Source organism: Podarcis bocagei (genome assembly GCF_964188305.1).
Source record: "Podarcis bocagei genome assembly, chromosome: 7".
NCBI classification, from domain to species: domain Eukaryota; kingdom Metazoa; phylum Chordata; class Lepidosauria; order Squamata; family Lacertidae; genus Podarcis; species Podarcis bocagei.
This window is the reverse complement of record NC_138132.1, coordinates 18875414-18896132: the sequence shown is the minus strand read 5'-3', so window position 1 is coordinate 18896132 and position 20719 is coordinate 18875414. Positions and strand designations below refer to the sequence as shown.

The following is a 20719-nucleotide window of genomic DNA, read 5'->3' as shown; positions in this document are numbered from 1 at the left end:
CGCGCAGGTGCCGCAAGAGCGCATTCGGGGAGGGGGGAGGAGGAGGCGGGGGCGGGAGCTTAGGCGTTGCCTGGCAGCAGAGGGTATATAAGCTGCAGCCCGGCCGTTGCTTTCGCTTGTTCGACGCCATCTAGTCTGTCGCTTGGATAGACTTGTGAGTGGGGCGGGGTGGGGGGGATGCTGCGCCTGCAGAGGGAGCTTCAGGGGGGGCCTAGAGGGTCTGGGGGGTGGTCTGGGTTGTCCAGTCGACCATGGTGGGGTGGGGGGTGTCGTATAGAGGATGCTGGGAGGGGGAAGGGGCGCCCTATAGAGGATGCTAGCTGGGTGGGTGGGGGCTGCAAGGCTGGGCGAATGGGGATTGTTTAATTTAAAAATCGATGGTCTTGACATTTATTTGCCTGTTAATGCATTTATATCCTCCGTATTCAGTGCTTTTAAATTGCTCGTTGCCTTCTGATGACTTTTATTCATTCTTTCCGTACATGTGTGTGGGTTTTTTCGTTCTCAAGGTGCACATGGTTCTGCTTCGGCAGCTCACAAACCCTGTGAGGTAGGGAAGAGCCCCCCCCCTAAAGTGAGCAGCTGAACCACCACTTGGACACCTGCTCTCTTAGGTCCCTAATCTGGCGCTCTAACCCCTGAAAACCACACTAGTGGGCTGAGGTATTGAAAAGGTGGCTTAGGCATCTTTCCAGTTAAGAAATAGACTGTGGCTGGGTAACTAAAATGGAGGCGGAAGGAGAGAAGATGTCTGAGAGGACTGCGCTATGTTGGGGGTTGACCCCAGAAGACCACCGTGAGCTTGGCTCCGTCCAGTTTTGAGAAGGGATGCATGAGGGGGCAAGGGAGGCATGGGGCAAAGTGGATGTGTGTCGTCTTCAGAGAAGGGGTCATGTTTTGGGGTGGGGTGGATTGTATGTGTGGTTGTTGCGGGGAGTAGCCTTCAAGAGGTAGAGCATTAGGAGAGCTCTGAAGCATGAGTCAACCACTTAGCAACACGATACTTCTTTCTGCAGTGCTATGAAGCAGATAGCAGGAGGCTTGTGGTTGGGGGTTGGGGGGTGGGGGTGGGCAGGCTTGTGGACAGGAACAGTCCCTAAATGGCTTTAGGGCATAAATGGAGGAGGGTGCTGTTGTAGTGGAAGCTCAGCTAGCATGCTGTAGCGGTGAGAGTGTTTCACTAAGACATGGCAGGAACCAGGTTCAAACCCGCACTCAGTCCACTGTATTGGGTAACCTTGGGCCAGTCACCACTTCTCAGCCTAAGCCTACCTCACAGGGTTGTTGTGAGGATGAAATGGGGAAGGAGGACCATGCACACCACCTTGAGCTCCTTGGAAGAAACAGTAGTATATAAACATAATAAACACAAACACACCTACCCCACAAGGTGGTTTCAGGGCTTAAATTTGGACGGAGTGGGAGGAGAAGGGGAGCCATGTGTGCCACTTCGGTCTCCTTGGAGGAAAGGTTGGGGTGTAAAGGGGAATAAATTACAGGATTTGCTTGATGCTACAATGCAGCAGTTTGGAGAGAGAATGTTGCCCTTGATGGGTGCATGGTAAGGGTGCTGTGAGGAAGCTTTAGGGCTTGCTTTGAAAGTATTTGCAGTGACAAGAATGCTGGATACCAAGGAAGGTTCCCCCATAGGCGCCAGCAGGGAAGCTTCAGCTGCTGCTAGAGAAGGCACTAAACAACTGAGAGTAGGAGATGATGATGCAGGTTCATCTGCCTCTGTACCATGGATCTCTCTAGAAATGCAACTGCGTCAGAAAAACCACTGAAGAGTCAAGCCTGGACCATTCCATTTTGAGGACTGTTAGATGAGCTTTTTTACTGCCTTTTTACTTTTCTTCATCAATGGAAGGAGCATCTCCCTTACTGTGGTTTTTTTTTTTTTAAAAAAAAGGAATTTAATGAAAAATTCTGTCCCACCTACTCCCTTCTGTAGGTATAAGCCCAGGTTTCTTTTTTTTTTTTAATTGCTCATCCCCTTTGAGGAATAATATCACATCATTTTTATTGTATAGATTTTGCATAAACCAAAATATAAGAAGTTGTAGAGATTTGTTCTGCTGTATCAGTTCCAGGTGAGAGAAGGAACTGGTTCATGTTTATATACATTGCCTTTACCCTGGCTGGGTAGTTTTCAATACGTAGGGATTTTTGCAGAGGCAGGAAAGCAAAGACCCCTGTTACCTAGCGATCCAGTTGGTTTCTTCCAGATCAACTGCTAATTGTATGGATCCGCCCTGTTCATGTGACTGTCGCATCACATCGGTGAGATTAGGAAGCAGTGATGTCTGCGTGCAGCCAGGCACGCTCCAGAGAGCAGCAGTTGAAAGATGGCCAGGATTCTCCCTCAGGGATTTCAGAAACTGAAAAGCTACTTCCTCGCAAATAATGCCATTGTTAGAAGGGAAATTAATCTGACTCTTATTTTTGGTAGAAACTAGGCTGCAGAACCGTGTGCTCATTGCAAGAATGAGACCCTGCAAATATGCTGCACCACTATAAATTCATCCAGTGCCCTGCTGGCAGAATATAAAGCATTTTTTTTAATTCTACACTTTTTATACGTTGATAGCCTGTTCGAAAAAATCTACTTTCTTGGAGCTGTAGCTCAAAATTTAAGTGCACACAATGTCTACTTAAAACTGCAATCATAATGAAATATTGAGACATTGGAAATGAGACCATGAATATGTTGCAAGCCTGCATTATTGAGTACAGCAGGTGAATAGATGGACCTTCGGTAGAGGTGATCCACAGATCAAGTATATAGTCTTTCTGTGAAGGAGGTTGTAAGTCTCAATTGCTAATATGAGCAGACAGCTAACTGTTATCTTGCTCCAGGCTCCCCACAAACAACAAGAAGGGAAACATGCCTAGGCTTAGACTAAAGGCTAAAAAAACAGACTTCCTATCTTTGGTCAGTGGAGGTCAAACGCAAACTGTTTGTTCCAGGAATGCAGGAAGGAGATAAGAGCCCATTTTCTAACTGAAAATCTGGATCCCGGTTGTTAGCAAGGGTACACTGCAATGGGTGCCATAGGTTTATACTGAGAAATGTTTAGCATGATTAGAACTGTGCAACTAGCTCTAGGTCTGACTAAGACCACTGGCATCTATGAGCTTTGGCACATCTAACTGCATAGCAGTAGGGTGTGGGCAGACTTTTCTGCTGCACCAATACAGTCTCAAGGTCACAGCATCTGCAGCCAGGACGTGATGGTTGTAAAATGCTCTGGGGCTGTGAGTATGTGCCTGCCGACGCTGCTCTGGGCTGTGGTTGCTGCTTAATGTACTCTTGGATGGGTTTGGGACTCTGCTGTTGGCCACAGAGCATCACTGCAGCATTTAGATGCCTGCAGAAGGATGGGAATGTACTCCTGTGATGGACTGTTGTTTCTGTTGTGATGTACTAGGTACACGTATGGAAGGCCAAAATGGTAATGAAGCAATAGAAGAAAATATATCTGATTAATACTCATTTTGTCAAACTTCTGTGGCAGTCATACAGTTCCAAGCTGTTGCATTCATGGAAGCTGCGTAAACCGGAAGATCCAAGAACACCAAATAACGGTGGCAAAATTATTGATGCTTAGGCCAATGTCGTTTTCACAGCAATGCTGCAAAATTGCTATTGCTAAGTTCCCCTTTTTACCGTACACTGTTGTGAAAATGCGTTGGGAAATCTGCAATGGGTTGCAAAATTCCATGGGGCTGTCTGCCAAGGAATTGAAAGGTTTTTCTGTACCGAGCAATTTAGAAATAATACGCTTGAGAGGTTGCAGACCTGAGCTGTTCTGAAACAAAATGGCTTCCAATTGCGGTTGCTAAGATATTTATTGTTTGGCATGCAAAATTTTTAACAAAATCAGGGAAAATTCAGGATTTCTAAATAAAGGATCATTTGAGTAAGATCTTTGCTTCTTTCTTTCCTTGGTTTGATTCATTTTAATATCTACTTGTATGGGAAGCACTTGGTTGGCAAAAGAGGTACCATCTCTAAAGCATGGCTCCACTAAGTATCACTAGTGGAGCTGAAAGTCTGGCAAGCAGCGTTGCTAGAAATAATTGATGGTTGATGGTGGCTGTAGCAGGGAAGGTTGGAAAACCCCCACCTTAACGTGTTACTAGCATCATCTGCATTTTTGAAGTGTCATCCAGTATCCATCTTTATACAAATAAGAGATAATATATGACTAAGGTGATCCTGCTCAAGGTTGAAGTGGTGAGATACACAAATGTGATACTGGTTTGTATTGCAAAGCCACTATAACTCAGCGGGAGAAATTAATACTGGAACCTCAGGATGGTAAGAGAATGTATTTATTCTTTTCTCTGTCTTTTTGTATTTTATGAGTATTTTCCTACTTGCCGTTGGCAGAAGCCTAGGTTAAAATGACCAGGGGAAGCAACTTGTTCTGCTTGTAACAAACCATATAATCATGGTTATATAAACCTGTAGCTTAGACTCAATACAAATGGGGCCAACAGGACATAAAGCAAACTTGCGGAGTCATCCTGCTGAATGCAAACGAAGGGGCTCAGGAACACAAATGTAGAAAGTCATGCTTATGTAACTGTCTTCAAATGCGAAGCTGTGCTCTCTTGATTCATATATAACCTTGGCTATCATCTGCTTTCTGGTCTGGGCAGGAGCACTGTGCAAATAGCTGTCCTTGTTTGTCTAGCATTCTGCTATGCCCCCCAGGGCAAAAGTTTCTCCACTTATTCTTGGGTTCTGCACAGGATGCTGAAGCAAAAAAGTAGATTGAAAGCTGAAAAGACCTTGATAGGCAACTGATACAATCACCTCTGTGTCGTATTGCTATTGCCATTTTGGCATACAAGCAGTATATATATAAAAATATGGTATATGTTGCATTGTTGAAGTTATAACAAAAAGAGCCATTTCACAATTTTCGGAACTATCAATGAGCTGCTGTAATAAGGCATTTTTCTGTTGCTACTCTTCATCTTCAGGGATATGTTTGACAATGTTTTCCTAGTATCTGCTCAGTAGGGTAGAACTGGACTGTGGTTCTTCTGAAGATGGCTCCAAAAATCTATTGTTTCAATCTGAATTTTGGTAATCCCTCTAAATAACATTTTTTTTTTTGCTACCAGTGTAGGAACTAGTCTTTCAGACTAACATTTCCAGGAAAGCAAGTTACTTGGATAACATTTGGAGGTGCACTTCTAAAAATTGCCAGACCTTCTTATCTCCCCACTACCCCGATGCTCTTTGTTCTTATAACCACTTTTGGGCCAAAAGTCCCTGATTCTTATTAAGAACACAGTTTTGAATGGGTGGTGAAAAAACAGAAATGCTGGGGAGCAAAGGAATCTTTGATAATAGCTGCAGCAAGCTTAGCCGAGCAGAAGTTAACCAGCCTCCTGAAATCCTCTTTCAGTATTTCTAGGTAGAGAAACGGTAGATAGGTCAGCCAGCAGAATGAATCGCAGTTGCTCACCGCCACCGGATTGTGGCGGCACATCAGTTAGTGTCAAAGTTTTCAGGTAAGCAAATTTCTTGAGGGGGTTCTGATGAACGTTTAAATACCGGCAGCCTTCTCCATGAGTTGGTAAAGCCAATGTAACTAGAGGTAAGATATATAGTGATAAAAATAATAGTAAAGAGGTAAGATATATAGTGGTAAAAATAATAGTAAAGAGGTAAGATATATAGTGGTAAAAATAACAGTAAAGGTTCACAATATATGGTTTGAAAGCCACCCTGTTCTAGGTCTGTTAAACTTCATTTGTAAATGAGGTTCAACAATGGGTAAGGCAATATCCAGAACCTCAGTGAAACCCATTTAAGAGAACTTTTCTCCAAGCGAGATTCTCCCAAGCAGATGTAAGTTATTTAGGAACTTCCTTTAGCATGTAGTGTGCGCTTACTGAAATTTGGTTAAGCAAGCATGTTCTATCTGGATATGAAAATATTTTTTATTAAACCTTTTCACTGTTCTCCATATTGAAGGCTTGTTTACATGTTCAGAAGCACCCAAAGTTGTCATTTGGGTTAGTGATCCTAGGCGACCAGCCCTCTTTAGTGTGGCCAGGAATATTGGAATGTTTTGGAATTGCCATTTATCCTTGCTTGCCTCAGTGTATTGTGTGATGGAATCTTCAGCTCTTGGATGAAACTACAGAAAACAACTATGCTCTCATGTATCCTAGCTTTTGCTATGGCAAGGATTCATCTACTTTACATAGAAGCATAGCAAAGTGAATCTCACTCCGGAGAAAACTGTGTGTTCTGGTTAACCTTGACTTGGAGGCTCCCTTCAGTCTTAAAATATTTGGCCTCCCTCCAGGTTTTCAGTCTACAAGGCTATTTTGCTTTGTGACGGTATGTATTGTTACTTACTGGGGTTCCCCACTTGGCTGTCCTGTGTAATGTGGTCTTACAGGAGGTGCATCATGACATAATTAGTGAAGCTGTTTGCCATTTCCAAGCCTTTGGGGCATGTGGCCTGTCAGAAGTAGCTTAGCAGGCAGCAATTTTAAGATCTTATTCCGGGATGCTTGGTTTAATCCAAGAACAAAACAAAGCTACTGGCAAATTAAGGAGTGGACAGTCTCTTAGAGATATGTACAGGCATACATTGGATCTTGAACGCCTTGCGACTCGAACATTTTGGCTCCCAAATGCCGCAAACTGGAAGTGAGTGTTCCTGTTTGCAAACGTTTTTTGGAAGCCAAATGTCTGAGACAACTTCCGCGGCTTCTGATTGAGTGCAGGAATCTTCTGCAGCCAATCAGAAGCCGCACCTTGGTTGTCGAACATTTTCGTAAATCAAACGGACTTCCACAACGGATTCTGTTCGACAACCAAGGTACGACTGTATACTAAATCGGAAGTTTACATTAATTTCGTTGTTCTTGCCCTGGAATGAGCAAACAAGCTTCCTAATTACACAGTAAATCCCATTTTGAAACTCAAGTTGCCTGGCCCAATGCAACCATGTAATATGCATTGCTCACCAGAATTCCTGTAATGAGTGTGTTGTAGCTGTGCATTTTATCCAGAGTTAGACCCATTGAAAGTAATAAACCCAGGTTACTTAAACTTAGTTTGATACAACACATTAGTTCTTACAGTCAAGTGAAGGGAGTGGATCTGCAAAGTTAGGGTCTGAATAAATATAATGGAAGTGATAGGAGCTCATTTTTGCTGCATGGTAAGCCAAGCTTTCTCCTATCTTTGTAATAAAGGAATACTAGTAGTGTGAATGTTGATTAGTCATGAGTCTTCCCCCGTGCTTTAGGTGGCTATCTTTTTAAAGCATCACATGTAGGGCTTAAAAAAAAAAATCAATATGAGCTAAGCTGACTCTGGAATTAATGGAAGTGAAGAGGGTTCATGATGTCATAGGAGCCATCAAAGCATTGCTGTGTACAGCCAGCCTCTAGTCCAAATTTGAAGCTCAAGTTCCTGAATTCAACCCTGGAGCAGAAATTACCATAGAACAAAATGCTTGTGGCATACTCCGTTTGCCCCACTGCCCTTGGGAAACCCAGTCTTTAGTGGTGAATTGAAACAATCGGCAATTGAGGTTTCTGCAGATTGCCATTTGTTCCACTGTATTGCTAAAGAGCGAATTTTCTGGGGGAAACTGGTGGGGCAAGGCAAAACCACTCAGACCCATTTCTGAAAAGTGTGGGACAAGTGGAAGACCACTCAGGACCCCCCCCCCCCGGCACAGGACGAGCAGAAGTGTGCACAAGCCTAGAGTTCGTATGTAGACCAGTACAGTATCTGGAAATTCTCTTTGAGTAAGTAGTGGGTCTCTTCCTCCCCTTGTTGCAACACTGTGCAGTGGATTTGAGTCACATGTCACAGTGTAGATCATTGTAAACTAAGGTTGCTGGGAAGAAGAGAGATACATAGGACAATATGAAGTCCATCCTTGTTAGAAAAGTCCTGAAGTTCAATCTTCATGGCTTGCATAAATGATCTAACCGTTGAATAAAGAATGTGGGGGGGGGGGAGCAGGAATAATAAATATCCTTGGGTTAACCCACATGGGAGTGTGATGGCCCCTTAAAGAATCTTGGAAGTGGTAGTCTAGGGAGGGGGCTGATTATTACTGGCATCTCCTACCGTAGACTTCTAGTTCTGGGGAGTGAAAATGACTTAAACCAATTAAAATCTGCTTAGCCAATATGATCTGTAGTTGCCTCTGTCCAAGCCAGCATGCTTACTCCTTTCTGATGCTTCCAGGCTCGAGATAAGTGAAGGGTCTCCTCCGAAAATCTCTCCAGAGCCGGCATCTACCCCCGAGGCAGAACCACCTACCCCAGAGGCAGAACCACCTACCCCAGAGCCAGAACCAGAAGCTCCACCACCTCCTCCTCCTCCACCTCCACCACCTCCGAAACGTATGGCGGAATTTCATGTTGGGATCAATGGGTAAGGATTTTTCAAAAGGAGCATTTGCTTGCTGGTTTGTTTGTTGTAAAACAGTATACGGTAATACAGTGGGCAGATAGCTCAGTGAAGAAACTGGCAGGAGTTCCTTACCAGGGATTGTTAGGAAAGGGGTTGAAGATAAAACTGCCAACATCCTAGTGCTGTTACAATAATCTGTGATGAGGCTGCACTTGGAACACCGTACTGTGTACAGTTCTGGTTGCGGTACCTCAAAAAGGATATTGTAGAGATGGAAAAGGGTCACCAAAATAATATAGGCTGGAACAACTCCCTTGTGAGGAAAGGTTACAAAATTTGGAGGGGTTTTTCAGTGTAGGAAAAAAGGCAAGTAAGCAGAGGGACATGATGGAAATTATAAAATTATGCCTGGTGTGGGGAAAGTGGATAGAGAGAAGGCTTTTTTAAAAACCCTCCCTCATAATAACCAAACCCAGGAACATTTAATGAGCCTGAATGTTCGATAATTCAGGACAGACCAAAGAAAGTCCTTCACACAGTACAATATGTGTCAATGCATAGTTATAAATTATGAACCTTGCTGCCACAAAAATGTAATAATGGCCACCAATTTCAATGGGGGTTTAGACTTAATTCATGGGATAGAAAGCTATCGGTGGCTATTAGTCACAGTGGCGCAGTGCATTACTTCCAATATTAAAGGTGATAGGTCTATGAATAACATTTTCAGGGAGTTGGAAGGATTGGATCATAATTATGATTTCCAAACTTTGTGCTTTTAAGGAATCTTTTTTCTACACTAGTTGTCTGCTTGAGGAGCTTCGTACATGTCCACCACAAAACCCTTGCATGTTGCAGAGGATTTTTGGGCTGGCCTGCTCTTGGACAAGTGTGATCAGACATCAGGCTTGTTGGACCCACTACAATGATGAGGTTCACTGTGCAGAACCATGTGCAAAATGGTGGCTTTAAAGTAGAGCCAGCTCCCCATGAGCAATACTCTAGGATGACTAGCACATAAAAGTACTAGTCTGTATTTGAGTTACTACAGATTAGGGTTTCTTAACGTCTTAATTTGTGTGGGTGTTCATTGTTGTAGTGAAACAACTGGGGCATCTGGAATTCTCACCAGTCTATTGTAAATCTTCCAGTAATCTGCCAGTAGATCCAGATCTACCTTCTGACGACCCTTGTTCCAGGCAACATGCTTGACTCATGTCTTTTGAGCCTCACAGTCACTCAGAATGTATAGAGCATGCATTCATGCTACAACAGACCCAATGTTCTCCTGTGCTGAATCTTGCAGAGAAATAGAGCTATTGATGAGCAACATTTTGCAGCAAACTTCTGATTATCTTTACTGATCATTGTCATTGGAGAGCTTTCTGATAAGGTTCCAAGCAACCCTCTAGAACACAGTTTCTAGATTGGTTAACCAAAAGGTGGCTTCTTGTGCAAGAAAGCAAAATGCAGAGCAGGAATATCTAGTCTCTGAATGCTCATTTCAGTGATAGCCAACATGGTGCCCTCTTGATATTGTGGAGTTCAACTCTCCTCAGCCGATTATTGCCAGTAATCGGGGATGATGGGAGTTGCAAATCACAATATCTGGAAGGTACCAGGTTGGCTACTCCTAAGCACCCATGGGCTTCTAGCAAGGTTTTGAGCTTAATTGCTCATGCTCTGCATCCTGATGTCAACTATGGGTCTAAGTGGAAAAAGGCTTTTTAATGTTGTGGAAGCCTTAATTGCTGTCTAGAAGAAGGCCTATTCAAGTAACATATTCTGCTTGCTTTAGTTATGTAGAAAGGGCTGAAGGACATTTGCAACTCTAATGGATTGGCTTTTGTCTTTTTGCAGATTCGGGCGTATCGGGCGCTTGGTCCTCCGAGCCTGTGTGGAGAAGGGGGTCAAAGTTGTGGCTATCAATGATCCTTTCATTGATGTCAAATACATGGTAATGGCTTAATGGTGTCTGACTGAACTCCAAATGTACAATGGCCCTTAGTCTGTTTCCTTGGTAGACTGAAAAGGAAGGTTTTAGGGAGTGGTGGTGGTGGTGAATGGTCAAGATTATGCTGGTTGGTCCTTGGCATCCTGGCACCATCTCAAGTGAAACGTACACAGACACATTTATACCCCATTTGCATGTTAGTTTACATAAGTAAATCCCAGCGCACATAGAGGTGAAGTGTGTGAAACCGCAATCAGAAAATTGGAAATGTACAGATTTCTGCACTTACTGTATGTAAGGCCCTGTTCAAGCATGATATTAACATATGGATACAATAAGGGGGTATTGGGTTGGGGTGATCTGTACCATCCTCATGCTTTCTGCATAAGCTTTTATTTCTTTTTTTAAAAAAATAATATTTATTGAGTTTCCAAAAATTTAAACACTACAAACAAAGAAGCAAAAAGAAAAAACAAACAAAAAACAACACAATACAATGCAAAAACACTACAAAGCACTAACACATAAGACAAATAAAACAAAACAAAGACCATTTAAAACACATTAAACAATTTCAATGTCATATCTTTCGTTCGCTTATTTCCACGACTTCCTCACACCTCCCTTTTTGTATTCCACATCAATTAATTATTTCAGCAATTCCTTTCCATCTTCCTCTGTTTTCTATCCTATAATTATCTTAACACATTCTAACCTTATTTTGTTTCCTTTAATGCTCAATTGATATATTTATACTTTATTCCTTATAACATTTCTGCTAAAGCCATATAACTTCATTCCAACTTTGTTCTAACATTCATTAATTTTGCAGTATTTCTATAAATAGTCTTTAAACTTCCAGTCTTCTTCCACCAGCTCTTCTCCCTGGTCTCGGATTCTGCCGATTCTCTCAGCCAGCAAAAAGCAGATGATTCACAACAAAATTTAGGGGTCTGGCAGGGCAAGTCCACCTCCTTCTTTAGCATCCGTTAATATCTTAAATTTTACTCGAGGCTTCCTGCCCTTCCAAACAGATCTAGAGACGTCCCTCTGCCACCTCCTAAAACAATCCCTCCCATCCAAAACTTGCAATGTTTGAAACAAAAGCAACATTCCCGACATTACAGCAACCCTCATCCCCACCACAGCAACTCGGCCCAACAATAACAACTTCTAATTTAACCCTATTTCCAAATCCCCCTTCTCTTCAAGCCAACGTCCTTCACAGTTGCCCTTGAATAAATTCACATTTCTGGCAGTCATACTAACCCCCAAATACCTCTCTTTCTCAACCAATGTTAGTCCTATCTCCTCCTGAAACTCTATCAAGCTTTCCTTTTCCTCAGGTAGGGCTCTGATCCTCAATTTCATCTGTTTCTCTTTAAGTTCAGTCATATCAAGTGCCAGCTTGTATTCATCAAGTTGTCCTTGTATGGATGGGACTCTCTCTCTCTCTCCAGTTGAATTACTTTAACTTCAGCAGCAAGGGTTTTCTCCTTCATCCGTAGTTTGCCGTATCAGGGTAGATTCCTGTATCAATTTCTGGGTGGTTTCTGTATTGGTATTCACATTTTGTCCCAGGTTATTTAGACTTTCTACCATTAAGTCAGTTTTAATATTTGCAGCATCCACTTTCATATTTTTCACATCCATTTTCTTGTGAAGCTGTTCCAGCAAGTCATTTATTTTCACTAATACAACCGCTAAGGCCTCTTCTGGCGACATTCCGTCTTTCCCATCTGCCATAACACTCAATAGATTCAAGGTCAGCTCACAGTCTCACGGTTTTTATCTTACAGCTGGAAATTTCCCAGCCCAGATCTTATGTAGCCACCAGTTTCAATAACTTCCACTAGAGGGAAACAGTTTCTATTTGTATTGATAAATAATATCCTCTTATAGGCACAGTTCAAACGACCCAAAACTAATTTCAATTTTCAGTTACATTCACTGCTGGAGACAGTAGAAACAATGTATCTTCTCTTATGCTAGCTGTCAATGAACGATCCAAGTGCAGTCAATAAACGTCCCACCAAACGTCGGGCCTTCTAGCAGCCCGTTCCCAGGGTCTATTTACAAAAGGGGAAGGCGAACTTCCTGTATTGAACTTTCCCCGTTTTGATGCCAAATTAGACGTTTTAAAAATCCAATTTTCCCGATTAAGCTCTACTCACGGGTAGTTACTTTAGAGTCAAATTGTCCACAGGAAAAAGTCAGCGCTCTCCGACAACAGCTATGCGGCTTCGCTTCGTGGAAGAAGCAGATGATTCGAAGCACCGCGCCGCTCAGCCCACGTCGCTCTGGATCACCGAAACCGGGTTTCCCTGCGAGTGGGGGAGGCGCAAAAGGTGCCCGCCGAATCCCACGCTCACAGGCTTCTCCCGCCTGTGATTTTTAATGGGTCTCCGCCTTCGCCGTGACGGCCAGACCCAGATTTCCACGGAGCTGATTCCTCCCGATCAGAGGAATCCAGCCATTGCCGGAGGCGCCTCCCCGGAAGTCCCCCCATAAGCTTTTATTTCTAGCCAAGAAAGCAAAAATAAGTAAATCCAGTGCCCTCTGCTTGGCACAATATGGTTGCGGTTGACGCTTCTCTTCCTTCTTTAGGTCTACATGTTCAAGTATGATTCTACACATGGGCGCTTCAAGGGAGAAGTGAAGGCTGAGGACGGCAAGCTGGTAGTGAATGGCTCAAAAATCTCTGTATTCCAGAGGTAAGTGGGGATAAAAGTCAGGGTCTTGACTAGAGGCGTACCCATTCTTGGCAATAATCTGCAGCAGGCTTCTGAGATTTTTCTAAGGTTTGTGTAACTGATGACTGGCCCAAAGACTGCACCAAAAATGTGACAGATGCAAGGATTGTGCGTGTACCTGTGCGCCATCCCTATCCCCACAGAAGACTACATCTTTCTCACGGGCACGATAAAATGCATATCATCCTGCAGCAGGCTGTGATAGAGTTGAATGCAGAGAGCCAGTGTGTTGTAACAGATGGACTGGAGAAAGCCAGATTCAAATCAACCTTGTGGCTACATGACACTGAACTAGTCACTATTTTTGAAACCTAACCCACCTCACGGGGTTGTTAGAAGAACTTGGGGGTGGAAAACCTCTTTGGAGAAGGCCAGGATAAAATGTTACAAATATCCTGTTTTGCTTCCCACCTCTCTTGGGTCCTCCTGCGTACATAGATGTGAACCTGTCTGGGACTGACTTTGCCATTAGCCCGTTGATTGTATCAGGGATTGTAAAAAGCAACGCTCTACCATTTACTCCTCACTGGAATACTTAAAAGCATCCATTCATTACACTTTACAGTTATATATGGACTCTAAAAGAATTTCGTCAGTGCAGAGATGATCAGTTTATTCATACCTCAATTTTACTAAGCTCTTGATGAATAGTTTTAAAGACGGTTAATTAGCAGCCAAGTCCCGCAGGTACATGACTGCTAACCTGCCCGTGTCCTCTGGCAGCTAATACTTTTGTGAGAGATTTATTCGCACCTCCACATACTAAAACAGCTACTGACAAAAGGCCTTGCAATCTTGTATTTTGCAGCATGAAACCAAATGAAATCCCATGGGGCGAAGCAGGAGCTTTGTATGTAGTAGAATCCACCGGAGTCTTCCTCTCCGTCGAGAAAGCTTCGGTAAGTACCTTTGTAGCTTGTTCAGAAAAGGGAAGCAATTCTTGGGCCTTTCTGTGACTCTGTGCCGGACTCCCTCCACGGATGCTTGGTTTCTAAATGCACAGGGGCAGTTCTCTGTGCTGGAGCATGCTCCCCTTTGTGTGCTGTGTTTCCATCCTACTTACAATGCTTTCTGCATGGCCTGAGTTTGCTCTTCAGTGACTGACCAAAAAAAAAAAACCCTGCCACCTTCCACAGGCTCATCTCCATGGTGGAGCCAAGCGAGTAGTGGTGAGTGCGCCATCTCCTGATGCGCCAATGTTTGTTATGGGAGTCAACCATGAGAAGTACGATCCCTCCAGCATGAAGATTGTGAGGTAAGGCTCCTTTCCACCCCAGCGTTTCGTCTTCTGAGAAGTACCGTATTTTTCGCTCTATAAGACGCACCAGACCATAAGACGCACCTAGTTTTTGGAGGAGGAAAACAAGAGAAAAAATATTCTGAATCTCAGAAGCCAGAACAGCAAGAGGGATTGCTGCACAGCGAAAGCAGCGACCCCTCTTCCTGTTCTGGCTTCTGGGATAGTTGTGCAGCCTGCATTCGCTTCATAAGACGCACACACATTTCCCCTTACTTTTTAGGAGGGAAAAAGTGAGTCTTATAGAGCAAAAAATACGGTAATTTGCTGCATGGCCACTCTAGGGATGGGTCTCTGTGGATGCTTTCCAGCGAAAGAACAATCATGTAGGCAGGGGGCTCAGTCCTCCCTGGGGGTAGAGGAGTTTGGGTTGGCAGGGTGGTGACAAGATGGCCTTGCTTTCTCTCTTTTTCTGCAGAATAGCTGAGCTTGTGTTGCAAAGCAAGGTGCTAATGGGGGAGGTATAGTAATTCATAGCATATCCCCTGATGGTTGCGGGAGTTTCTACCCTACCTGGAAAGCTGATGATTTACACAAACTTGTTCAAGATACCCAGATTAAGAGAGAAGCCTGGAAAACGGGACACTACAATCAAAGCTTGGGGCATGAACTTTACCTAGCTTTGGAGATAACCCACAGGGCTTTGCTTGCAGTGCAGGCTCCTGGGTGTGTTACACACAAAAAGGTTGTGCTTTTTCCCTTGGCCGGTTGTCAGGTCAGCTTAATGTATCCTCTTGCTTTTCAGCAATGCTTCCTGCACCACCAACTGCCTGGCACCTTTGGCCAAGGTCATTAACGACAACTTTGGCATTTTGGAGGGCCTTATGGTAAGAGCAACACAGGATTGCCTTTGAGAATGGTGCTTGCATTCAAGAGCAGGACTTCTGACAAAACCTTTTATCACCCTGGTGCCTTCCTATAGACAGTGTGGTCTAGAAGAAACTGAAATTCCTACACAATGCACAACTATAGCTTTCAGTTACCGACTATAAAAAAGCATTTATCCAAATTGGTGGCTGTCTGAGGATTCAAAACAATATTCTAACAGTGCCATCCAGTCCTTAGAGGCCAGGCTTCTAGATAAAATGATTGGGAAGTTGAATCCTGTCTGCAGCTGTTGTGTGATCATGTATTGATTCTTTGTGGCTTATAGAAGTGTTGAAGCTCTTGTGAATCACTTTTGCTTTCACAAACTGCCTGCTGAGGGGCAAAAAGGGCATTTTTACTACAAGCGTGCAGCTTAGTTTTTAGGTCTCTGAATCCTGTCACCAGTCAAGATTAGAGTTGCTCTCCCATAAAGTTAACACATGTGCATCTCGTGTGAGTCAATCCCATGTTTTTACATGTAAAGCAAAAGTTTAGGTTTCCAAGAAAACCTCAGATATTGCTTGTTAGACCAGAATCTACTCTAAAATGTCTTGCATGTCTCCTTAACTGGCTTCTTCTGTTTGCAGACCACAGTTCATGCTTATACTGCCACTCAGAAGACTGTGGATGGTCCCTCATCCAAGGCTTGGCGTGATGGCAGGGGTGCCCACCAAAATATCATTCCAGCTTCTACTGGTGCTGCAAAAGCTGTGGGCAAGGTCATTCCAGATCTTAATGGGTATGGAATATATCTTATTCTCAGAGGCCTCTGTAGAAACTAGTTCCTGTGTCTTTGTAGTTATTGCAGCTGTTTGTTGACTACAAAACAGGTTAAGCAGTATTGGCAAGGTATGTTAATTGTGCTCATGCAGAAGAGAGAAACATGACATTGCCCAGCATTATTTTCTTAGGGTAGTTGCTTGAGGTCTCTCAACATTTCTTCCCCAGACCTTCTGCCCTGGCTTTCTGATGAGAGCCCAAACACTTGGCCCATACATTAGATTGCCATGAAATGGATTAGCAATCTTTAGCAGAACAATTGTGGCACTTTTTTCATGACTTACAACAACAGTAATAATAACAACAACAAATTATTATTATTATTATTATTATTATTATTATTATTATTATTATTACCCTGCCAATCTGGCTTGCTTTCCCCAGCCACTCTGGGCACCTCCCAACAGAATATTAAAAACATGATAAAAGATCAAACATTAAAAACTTCCCTAAACAGGGCTGCTTTCAGATGTCTTCTAAAAGTCAGATAGTTATTTCCTTAACATCTGATGGGAGGGTGTTCCACAGGGCGGGCACCACTTCCAAGAAGGCCCTCTGCCATGTTTTCCCAAGAGCAGTGCATAGAATCCAGGTGGTGCTAAGAATGTAATGTGCAGAACCACTCTCCTAAAGTGTATACAATTTTGGCTCCTATTTAGTAGTAATCCTCCAGGATAATCCCCCCCCCCCATTAATGACTAACCTCCTCTTTTAACAGGAAGCTCACTGGCATGGCGTTCCGTGTGCCAGTATGTGATGTCTCAGTTGTTGACCTGACCTGCCGCCTTTCCAAGCCAGCCTCCTATGCTCAGATCAAAGAAGCTGTCAAGAAGGCAGCTAAAGGGCCAATGGCAGGAATCCTGGGGTATACAGAAGATGAGGTGAGTATGGATAGTTTTCTCAGTTGAACAAGCTGTGGAGGGAGAGAAATCCCAAGGCACACCATTGAGCCACTTATAGGCAATGCAGTTCATCAGAACAATAATAATGCCTGCTTTGATTTACGCTGCTGGGGGAAGTGGTTACATTCTAAGTTACAGTGGTGCCTCGCAAGACGAAATTAATCCATTCCGCGAGTCTCTTCGTCTAGCGGTTTTTTCGTCTTGCGAAGCAACCCTATTAGCGGCTTAGCGGATTAGCGATATTAGCGGTTTAGCTGCTATTAAAGGCTTAGCGGCTATTAAAGGATTAGCGGATTAGCAGCTAAAAGGCTATTAGCGGTTTAGCGGATTAGAAAAAGGGGGGGAGCGGGGAAAAATCGGAACACTCGCAAGACGTTTTCGTCTTGCAAAGCAAGCCCATAGGCTTGCGAAGCAGCTCAAAAACGGAAAACCCTTTTGTCTAGTGGGTTTTCCGTCTTGCGAGGCATTCGTCTTGCGGGGCACCACTGTAGTTTTTAGCAAAAAGCTGTTTTATTCTACACCAGGTGTGGCATTTAAAGCTGAGGTATATTGGGAGAAGAAGCAATGGAGGAGGACTGGAAAAAATTTAAGGACTACCTGCAAAAATTCTATAAGTTATATGAATTATAAGAATTCGCATGATTTGGAAAGGTTAGCTCTTGCAATGAGAGTGGATGATATATGAAACTAAGCAATATCAATGAAAGGTCCAATGTTTAAATGTTTAAAATAACACTATATTGGTTTTTGGAGTAAATTAGTAAATAAGTAATTTAAACTTAAAAAGCAATTAGCTGAAAGTACAAAAGAAACGCATGAAACAAGGTTATAATTTGCTGATATTTTTATTGTTAAGAATGCACGGTGAGGGAGATGTGGGGAAGTCCGGTAGAAGATTGAATTTTTTTTTGAAATGATTCATCTTTCTTTCTTTTCTTTTCTTGATGCTCTTATGTCTTTGTATATCTGACTGTGTATTTTTATCTGGAAAAAATGCAATAAAAAATGTTTTTTAAAAAATAAAAATAAAGCTGAGGTATATTTTTGACTGTGGAATCCAACATCCAAACTTTTAATCACTTAGCCAAAAGTCGCTGCCATTCATTCACTAGTAAAATAAAATGTTGGGATGCTCTGCTTAAAGTATAAGTATAGCATAACCTGAGGGACTGGGCAAACAGTCTTTACCTGCTGGAGCATCTTACCAACATCTCACAAGGCTGGAATCCCAGGGTACCAGGTTGACATCTGTGATGAACCAGTCTTTTTTTGTTTTTCTTTTGTATATAATTTAATTCTCACGCTTCTTTTGCAGGTTGTTTCTACTGATTTCATTGGTGATAATCGTTCCTCTATCTTTGATGCTGGAGCAGGGATCTCCCTCAATGATAACTTTGTGAAGCTCATCTCCTGGTAAGAATGAGCAGGTGTTTTTCCACACTGGAGCATAGTTGGTGTGTTGCCTGATAATCCCTTCTCAGAAGGAGAATTTGCCACCCTGACTTAGGCTTGCTCAGGTAGCAATGCTGCTTCCTTTGAAAGCTAGCAAGGAACACCCAATTTTGACCAAGCAGGGATGACTTGAGGCAATTGGAACATTTTGGTTTTGCCATCTGCTGTGAACAACTTACCAACTAGGCTCAATATTTGTATAACCAGAGTTCTATTGTGTCTACATGAGAGAGGGAGTTGTATATGTCGTAGGCATTAGGGCTGGTTTTCAACATCGGAATATACTGATATGCCACAATGTCTGAAATAAGGATAGAGCTATGTAGAGGCTGACTTCAAAGTTTTGCCCACAATGTGATTTTTGCAAAGCAAACCCACCCACCCACATCTCATGATTCGTGATATATTACCAGATCAAAAACTATGAAACCAATATCACAATATGGGCTTCAAACCGGTTTGGGACACTATATTGTTCAGCCCTAGTAGGTGCTTCTATAATTGAAAACTGGGGTACTGATTATCTCCTGGCTCACTGTCAGAGGCACTTGGGAACTGTGGATTTGTGTGATTGAGTCATTTGGGCTATGAACATTACTTAGATGCAATTTTCTTTCCGTTCTATAGGTATGATAACGAATATGGCTACAGCTGCCGTGTAGTAGATCTCCTGAAGCACATGTACAGCAAGGAGCACGAATGAGCACTGCCCACACTCTGCATTCCAGGCTATCCGACAGAGTGGCCTCTCACCCCTTTAGTCAATAGGTTTGATCTCCTGGCCAGTTCTTCGCTTCGACCACAGAACCCTGAACACTGCACCTTTTGTCACTGTGTAAAGCTTTGTGTGTATGTGTGTACATGTGAGTGTGAATCCTGCTTTCCACAGCAGCTTGTATGAGCTTTAAAAACGTAGTGAAGACAAATGCACCGAATTTCCCCCTGGAGAAAGAGTCTAGCTTTTGGGGTTACACATTGGTTTGTGTGGCTGTAGTGTCCTTGAGATCTCGTAAGCATTGAAATAAAACCACTGAAGTTATGTGAACCTGGAAACGTTTTCCTGGGCTTTTATTTTAGCTCCCTGTGGGTCTGCTGAAATGTGCATTTTGACCACACCTGTGTATCAACTGGACACCTTTTGAGCATTCCTAAATGTCTCTATCGAAGGAGCATTCTGATTAAAATGCTCATTTTTTGCAAAGATCAGAATCCTGGTTGCCATTAATCTATGTGTAGGACTTGTGTAAAATCTGTCTCCTCAGCTATAGTTTGCTGAGAAACTTAGGGAAGACAGGAAGCTGCCTTTTATATCGAGCTTTTATATTAGTCCCTCAAGCTCAAACATGGGCAGACTTAAAGCTTGTGGGATCTACTTGGTCTCTATTCAAATCCTGAGGTCCACCAGTCAGAACCAAGTACAAAATAGTGGCTGGATGGTTGGAGGACAGCCCAAGTGCAAATGATGGTGGCGGCGGAACCAGTGACTGCTGGAAAGAGCTGTGAGATGATCTAAATCTATATATACACACACACCCATCTGAATTACTACCAATTGGGAGGGGGGAAAATGTTCTATTACTGTGGTTGAACAGGCGCTGATCTGCAAAAATCATCCAGCAATCTTTTAAGCAGGGCCAGGTCTACCTGCCGCCTGCCTCTGCTGTAATCTGGTGCATTCTGTTTAGTGGCAGTGGCTCTCTGGTGATGCTGCAAACTGATTGTGGGACCTTTCTGCATGCAAGCACAAGCTCTACCACTGAGCTCTTTAACTTTTTGCACTACCACCATGAGAATGTAAAAGGTACTGCTGTACAGAGTATCTACCTGGTAAAAGTCCATATACCTCCCTCAAGGAGGCTGTCAAACTCCTAACTTGGGCTTTTCTATAAACCTCTGTAGCCATAACTTATGAACTTTTCCTAGCATAAGAATCACAAGCCTTTCAGAAGGCTATAACGCTTTTGATAGTTCATACCATTTTGCAATACACCCATCAATCCTTATAGCCCCACAATGTAGATATTGCAGGAGAGCAGCTAAGACGAAAAGAGTGCACCCAGTCTAGCCCTAGTGAGATGGAATTTGAACCTAGCTCATAGCTGCACCAGATTTCAAAGTATGCCAAGTTTATTTGAAAGGCTGCATGGCTTATGGAAGTAATCACTCCCTGGCTCTACATAAGGTGGATTCCATTCTTCCATATTGTAAAAACTGCTGCCATTGTTTCTGCAGGGGGGCGGGGAGAAGTCTTTGGTGTGGGGCCTACCGATAGCATTGAGTTGTCTTCCCCCAACATCTGAAGAG

General features: G+C 43.2%; 1 protein-coding gene across 2 annotated transcripts; it reads left to right on the top strand.

Annotated features, from left to right (window-relative positions):
* Nucleotides 1-25: 25 nt before the first annotated feature.
* On the top strand, nt 26-19468 carry GAPDHS (glyceraldehyde-3-phosphate dehydrogenase, spermatogenic). 2 transcript variants are annotated; one of them, XM_081203556.1, is made up of 12 exons: nt 26-154; nt 5424-5529; nt 8243-8431; nt 10271-10367; nt 12972-13078; nt 13926-14016; nt 14254-14372; nt 15160-15241; nt 15869-16020; nt 16780-16942; nt 18279-18376; nt 19043-19468. In XM_081203556.1, the coding sequence occupies exons 2-12, from the start codon at nt 5465-5467 to the stop codon at nt 19116-19118; spliced, it is 1239 nt and encodes a 412-aa protein (XP_081059682.1). In that variant the 5' UTR covers nt 26-154; nt 5424-5464; the 3' UTR covers nt 19119-19468. The 2 variants fall into 2 exon arrangements, with proteins under 2 accessions (XP_081059682.1, XP_081059683.1); XM_081203557.1 differs by lacking the exon at nt 5424-5529.
* Nucleotides 19469-20719: the final 1251 nt, after the last annotated feature.

Coding starts and splice junctions, on each gene's coding strand:
- GAPDHS (XM_081203556.1), top strand. CDS start 5,465: ATGAATCGCAGTTGCTCACCGCCACCGGATTGTGGCGGCACATCAGTT. Junction 13,079..13,925: donor AAAATCTCTGTATTCCAGAG/GTAAGTGGGGAT, acceptor TGTATTTTGCAG/CATGAAACCAAATGAAATCC. Junction 14,017..14,253: donor TCTCCGTCGAGAAAGCTTCG/GTAAGTACCTTT, acceptor CACCTTCCACAG/GCTCATCTCCATGGTGGAGC.